We start from the raw sequence: 5,956 nt of genomic DNA on the forward strand, positions 1-5,956 counted from the left end.
GTGCTATCCTAGTTGACAGTGCTATCCTAGTTGTAGAGACAGTCAAAGGTTTTTTTCTATGATACCAACCCCCCTGCAATGATAGCTCCCCCCTACAGATTCCCGCTGTGGTATCCAAGGGGTGGTCAGTAAGAGAAGGGGCCTTACGCAGGCAGCAGCAGGGGGCTTCAGGAGGCGTTATGTAGCAAGAGATGCTTGAATTCAGGACGGTTGTACTTGACTCTGCTTGAGCTTTGGATTCATGATACCGTGTGGTATTGACGGCCTTGTCCTATCCAGGTCGTCTAGTCTCAAGAGAGAGAGGCTCTTATTATACCTTATACTACCAGGTAAGGAGCTTTAAGTTGGAACATCATGGCAGCCTGCTCCGTGTCTGGCCATGCATGCAGTGAATCACACATGAAGAGCTTCTTCACTAAGCCCAAAGAGACGCATTGTGCAAACGATAACTTAGGGCGTGATGCGTCTTCATGCGTGATTTTATGGACCTACGTCCAATCATTGGTGGGCATGACACACCTCTTGTTAAGAATGCATCCCCGTTGGCGGCCGGGTTGTGGGTTCTCATCATCTCATGGGGGATGAAGGGCGGCTGTTCTTGATTGACTGTGCTGAGCTGCATGTAGGGTACCTTAGTCAGGACACGGCAGACTACCTAGGTAGGCACCTGCTATCTAAGGTACCTAGGCAGCCAGCGAGGCTGTACCTCTGCAGTGGGGGTGCTGTACATACACTTGTGGCGTTGGCGGGCTAGGTTGGTATTCCTAGTAAGCACCTCTGTAAATGATTTCATGTTTGGGGGTTATCGTAAGGTATCCCCCCAATGGCTCTTTGTATATACGTCTGAGTATAACTCACCTAGATACAGAGATGGAATATGATGCATAAAGTAAGGTATCCTGCACTGTCCAAGCACTAAGTACCATCAATGCAGCCCGGGTCGTGATACCATCTCACAAGCCCTTTCTCTTCTCACGAGAACTTGACCTGAGCGGGATCAAAAGTCGAGATGTATCTCCTCCCCGCCAGCTCGGTGACCGTGTACAACCAGGGGCCTCTCTTGTCATAGCTCAAATCCTCAGGCTTCTCGGTGGTAAAGTACCGGTTCTGGTAGGCAATCTGTCCCGGGATCCACCCAAACATGTCGCCGGGGTCGTTGATGTTGTCCCTGGTGATGTAGATCTTCTTGTTGGCTTGGACCGCGCCCTGCATGCGGTCGATGTTGACACAGTAGGCCCAGATGCCCTTGGCGCGCCCCTGCGAGTCCAGGTCCCGGAGCCGGCGGTCCGTGGCGTTGATGTTCCACTGTACCATGCGCACGGGCGCGGTGTCTGAATCTCTCTGGTATTCGCCGACGAGGATGCTGTCGGGGGTGGAGGTGCGGTCCAGGCTGACGAAGGAGAAGCGGAAGGGGAAGCTGGATGTCCACTTATAAGACCTGATGGGAAGAGTTAGCAGATCAGCAGTTAACGTTAGACACAGAAGTGGCTGTTCACACACCTCAGCTGGGGAATAACATATTTGTAACCAGCCGCCGAGTATCCGCCGCTCGAGGTCTTGCCAACCCCGTCGCCGGACCCAACTTGCCAGATATTCGACATGTCGAAAACGCGGAGGCCGTTGCTCGTGTCTACCACCCACAGCGTGGAGCCGTACCACAAAATGCCTCCCGCGTGGATGGGGACATTTTTGAAGTTATCTGTGCCATCCGGCTGGACAAGCAAGGCATGACGGTAGGTGTTATCACCCTTGTTCACAAAGGTGACCCTGACAGCACTGTCATCGTCGCGGTGCCAGCTGACGAGAAAGCCGTCCTTCCCTTCGTAGATGCCCGTGTCCAAAGCATCGGCGGTGGTGGTGATGCCCTGGGGGATCCATTTCTCCGTGGTCAGGTCATCGTAGTCGGGCGTCCGCTCCCAGATCCTGTGGCCGAGCCCGTCCTCGGTCATCTTGTGGTTGCCATCTTCAAACACGTCCGAGACCTTGACCTTTTTGCCGTTGGAGCTAAAGTAGCTGGACAGTTTGCTGAGGTCGTACGCTTTCTGTTCCGTCAGGACAAAGTCGGCGCCGTCGCGTTTCTTTTCCTCCGTGTTGCAGTTGTTGGGGTCCTGGGCTACAACCATGGTTGCGGGAACCAAGATGGCCGCGGCCACGGCCAGGACAGTTGAGGTGAACCTCATTTTGGGGGTGGCAAGCGAGTCAAGGCAAAACGAGGGTCGAGGTCAGAGAGGACCGTGGAGACAGAATTCCAAGGTCGTCCTGGGAGTTCTGTGGTGGATGACTTGGAGGGTTGTTTCACTGGGAACTGCTTTCCTGGGTGTACGACAGAATAAATAGTTGCTGGCCCGTATATCGGTGAACTTTGCAAAGTCTTTGCGTTCCGGGGACGGCCAGTCAACTCCGGCCTCGGTGTAAGAGACTTTCACCTTCGGCTTTTCCATCGCAGCACTTCACCCTCAATGAAAGAGACACTAACAGATAATCCCCGCATTCTTGGAGGCATTTTCAATGTCTAAGTCGTAAATAGTATACCTGAGTACAGTATACTACGGATTCCACCTGCCTGTTATAGGGTTGCATCAGGGGTAAGTCCCTTGCCTTAGCTTAACTACATGCGAGCAACTGGGACACGTGCCCCATTTCCATTCCTGGCATACACAGGTTTAGTCAACTTTAGTGTCATTGAAAGGTTGCTCTCCCTATGGAGCTCTGGAACTCCATCGAGTCAGGGTTACATATAACAGAGGTGACCTCAGCCAAAATCCCTGTATTCTGTCACGTTTACGTTGATCGAGCTGTAAGACGGGTAGATTCATGCCGCCGCGACGTAAATGCGCAACCTGGAGAACTATGATGAGTTTTGCTACCCAGCTATCAGATTTGCCCGGCATTCCCGGTACAGTGGACTTTTTGCGGACTACATACTACCTGATTAAGGTACCTAGGTATGGACAGGGGAGGATGTCCGGTATGATAAGAGTAGGTGCCTACCTAGTCATATGTTTACCTACTGTCCACAATTGGGAGACTCCCAGGGGCGTTGATTACTAGTACCTAGGTACTACAGTAGGGTAGGTAGTACCTTCAATGTCCTACAGGTACCTAAGGCATCTTACGTCCCGTTTTCCCACGCAAAACCTTGCCTTTCGCACAACTGCAATTGATGACTCAGCAAGCACGGGCCAGATCCTTTCCCGAAGTTTTGCCGGCCAAGAACGCGTTCACGTTCCCGGAGTGGGGCCGGCTCCGTAACGGCAGCAAACGGCGCCGGCGACGGAGGCCGGAAGGCGTCGCCCATTCTACTTCATTCACACCCCATTAGGTCCCTCAGCTCGCACCCCGCGCATTCGCGATGGCGGTGCAATTTTGGCGCCAGGATCCCGTTCCCGGTTCGGGGACGCGAACCAACTGCGCCCGACCCTCGAGCCTCGGTACTGGCCTTGCTGGCCTTGCTAGCCTTGGCTCGCTCATGCTGTCGTGGCCTCCCTCCTCTCCCCTCAAGCCCCTGAACTCTCTTCCTCCTCACCTTCTCGTCGTTATTCCTACTCCTAACGCACTTCTCAACTCACCATGACGGCACAACGACAGTCGCGCTTCTCCAGGGTGGACCAGGAGAGCGTCAATACGCTCCTCCAGGCTTATACGGTCAGTGCCATCGAGGAGGAGGGTAATGAGAAGCCCTTCGTTGCTCCGGGCACAAAGGCGCAGCGCGATAGAATATGGGTAGCCTGGACCGAGTATGTCTTCTTCCCCTCCTTCCCAGGCTTCTTTAACCCAAACAAATCTCGACATAAAGCCTGGGACGAACGTGCTGATGTGTTGCTAATTTCCATCATTTCTTGAAGTTTCTGTGAACTTACTAGGAAGAAAGAAGCTGCAATAGACAGGTATGGCGCTCTTCGGGTGTATGCGGCTCACCATCGGGCCCTAAAACTGATGCTAACTAAGTGAAGCCGTAGTGGTTTCGACTCCTGCCGCTTCTGGGTGGACTTCGCCCAGGATCCATCAAACCCAAACGTTCTGGCACCGATCCAGACCTTTCTACATAAATATGTGGAAAGCTCCTACAAGGAACGTGTCGTGCTAGGGCCTGAGGAGCGCGCCATGGTCCGCACGGTCAACTCCGCTTATAGCGTCATTGAGGTTTGGCGGAGGCTCGTCGCAGCGGCCGATTTCAATGTCCTCCACGTTGAGCGGGCTGCGCTGCGAAGGAATGGTCAAGCCCAGAAGGCCGGCCGGCTTGTGCTAATGTGGGAGCAAGAAGGCGAGAAACGCGAGGGACCCGCCTATTCAATTGTCAGGGTATGTGCGGCTGAAACGACTCTATTACTTCCCTCCCCTTGTACAGAACTTGGATTACCTTGTATATCATTGAGGATACTTCCTCTACGCCTTCCCTCGTCCCATTCTACGTTCCTACTATTGGTATGCTTTACTGACTAGTGCCTGGCTAGTGGATTCGCCAGACATTAACCCCAACGCTCGGGTTGGAGATGGGCTCGTCGTACGAGAAGGTCGAGGCAATAGCAGCAGACATTATCGTCATTCTTACAGCGCTGTATCAGCGTGCTGATGATATACCCGCTACGCCACTTACGAGGGTGTCGGTCCACCACGCGATCCTTCAACTGGGTACCGGCGGTTTTTGTCCAGGCTGCCTTGAAGATACCCTGTACAAGCAGTTCACTATATCTATCGTGCGCGATCCCGATGATCCGACCCTAGTGAAGCCCATTGTTACATACAGGATTGATCGGAACAAGATCAAGGAGGCCGAGAAGACCGTCAAATACAGGAAGAACACATCGTAAGTAGCTACATCCATTAGCAGATAGGAGGCCAAGGACTGACGAGGTGTATCCCCTATCGCCTGTCAACAGCGTCGCCCACTCTACCACTCTCGTGCCGTTTCCCCTCCTCGATTCGGCAAGCCTCGTGATTGCCCGGGCGATTCAGATGGACGCCTTAGATTTGGATGTCAGCTACAGATCCCTCAGCGATCTTCTACAGCGTCCACGTCTTGGCGAAACCGGCCGCATCGACATCCCTTGGAAGGGCGCAGCACATACCAACTGCGCCATCCCCATTTAATTTAATTTATTCATTTGCATAGCAAAGCTGTGAGGGGGAACGAGTCGCGAGTCGGCGCTGCCGCGGTGGTGTGCTCCCGCTTCCGGGCCATCGAGGAGCTGGCAGACAGGCTTCCGGCCTGTCCATTGCGGTGGCGGCAGACACTTGCTCCAACGCGGGGAGGGTTGGTCCTGCCGCACCCCGAAGCTCGACAATCGAGTTGATTCGAAATGCTAGTGTAGGCGACGGTCTCAAAACCGACGCAGTCCACGTTCCCCGATGCCTCCTCGAGCCGCCTTCTCGTCCAAGCGATGTGGATACCCATCTGCTATGGGACGCACTCCGGACTGCCAGGTATGCTGTTTGCAAAAAAGTGTAACTTGAAAGAGGACCCCTTACGCCCCTTCTCAATGCGTCGGGCTTTGTCATACTGGGTGCGTAGAAATTGCTTGCTGACGCCTCCTGGTATCTCTGCATTGACGTAGTCGATACGTGCGGCATTTTGTGACTGGTCTGGACGGGACAGGGAGATCGGCCCTACGGACCAAGGGGAGGGGCATGACAAGCAGACCGACCAAATTTAGGAAACTACGAGAGGTAGGGTGTCGTGGAGGAAGATGGGGGGTTCTTGATCGCTCCGGCGGAGGAAAGCTCGGAGTGGAGCCAACAGGCGGCACGGGCCGATCCACGGCGCGGGGGACATCTGCCTAGCTTCCGCCGGTCGAGCTTGTCCTCACACCGTAATGTCATCGAATCTCCAAGAGCGGGACATCGAACTCGGTGCGGTACGCTGCGCAGGTCTCGGTGGGGCGCGTCGGCATTGGTCGGCGGCAGCGCCCTTTGCGGGCAGAGAGAACGGAGGCGACTGCGTACGCTTCGTTAGCTC

At 54.4% G+C, this 5,956-nt stretch overlaps 3 protein-coding genes across 3 annotated transcripts; 1 reads left to right on the plus strand and 2 right to left on the minus strand.

The window, feature by feature from the left end:
* Positions 1 to 825: 825 nt before the first annotated feature.
* N656DRAFT_734243 (uncharacterized protein) lies at positions 826 to 2,465 on the minus strand. Its single transcript, XM_064812697.1, has 2 exons — positions 1,501 to 2,465; positions 826 to 1,438 (listed from the first exon to the last, which is right to left on the minus strand). The coding sequence occupies exons 1-2, from the start codon at positions 2,178 to 2,180 to the stop codon at positions 973 to 975; spliced, it is 1,146 nt and encodes a 381-aa protein (XP_064669065.1). The 5' UTR covers positions 2,181 to 2,465; the 3' UTR covers positions 826 to 972.
* Positions 2,466 to 3,253: 788 nt separating this feature from the next.
* Positions 3,254 to 5,346, plus strand: N656DRAFT_846248 (uncharacterized protein). Its single transcript, XM_064819227.1, has 5 exons — positions 3,254 to 3,737; positions 3,846 to 3,887; positions 3,954 to 4,302; positions 4,455 to 4,807; positions 4,881 to 5,346. The coding sequence occupies exons 1-5, from the start codon at positions 3,571 to 3,573 to the stop codon at positions 5,089 to 5,091; spliced, it is 1,122 nt and encodes a 373-aa protein (XP_064669066.1). The 5' UTR covers positions 3,254 to 3,570; the 3' UTR covers positions 5,092 to 5,346.
* N656DRAFT_165909 (uncharacterized protein) lies at positions 4,918 to 5,687 on the minus strand. The gene is made up of 2 exons (XM_064808722.1): positions 5,070 to 5,687; positions 4,918 to 4,982 (listed from the first exon to the last, which is right to left on the minus strand). The coding sequence occupies exon 1, from the start codon at positions 5,569 to 5,571 to the stop codon at positions 5,098 to 5,100; it is 474 nt and encodes a 157-aa protein (XP_064669067.1). The 5' UTR covers positions 5,572 to 5,687; the 3' UTR covers positions 4,918 to 4,982; positions 5,070 to 5,097.
* Between the last annotated feature and the right edge of the window lie 269 nt (positions 5,688 to 5,956).

This window comes from Canariomyces notabilis (assembly GCF_033297395.1).
Source record: "Canariomyces notabilis strain CBS 508.74 unplaced genomic scaffold N656scaffold_15, whole genome shotgun sequence".
Classification (NCBI taxonomy): domain Eukaryota; kingdom Fungi; phylum Ascomycota; class Sordariomycetes; order Sordariales; family Chaetomiaceae; genus Canariomyces; species Canariomyces notabilis.

Bases quoted from the DNA above. Each gene is read 5' to 3' on its own strand.
- N656DRAFT_734243 (XM_064812697.1), bottom strand. From the start codon at position 2,180: ATGAGGTTCACCTCAACTGTCCTGGCCGTGGCCGCGGCCATCTTGGTT. The intron at 1,439-1,500 runs GTGTGTGAACAG...TCTTCCCATCAG, and splicing joins TATGTTATTCCCCAGCTGAG to GTCTTATAAGTGGACATCCA.
- N656DRAFT_846248 (XM_064819227.1), top strand. From the start codon at position 3,571: ATGACGGCACAACGACAGTCGCGCTTCTCCAGGGTGGACCAGGAGAGC. The intron at 3,738-3,845 runs GTATGTCTTCTT...CATTTCTTGAAG, and splicing joins ATATGGGTAGCCTGGACCGA to TTTCTGTGAACTTACTAGGA. The intron at 3,888-3,953 runs GTATGGCGCTCT...AACTAAGTGAAG, and splicing joins AAAGAAGCTGCAATAGACAG to CCGTAGTGGTTTCGACTCCT.
- N656DRAFT_165909 (XM_064808722.1), bottom strand. From the start codon at position 5,571: ATGCCGCACGTATCGACTACGTCAATGCAGAGATACCAGGAGGCGTCA.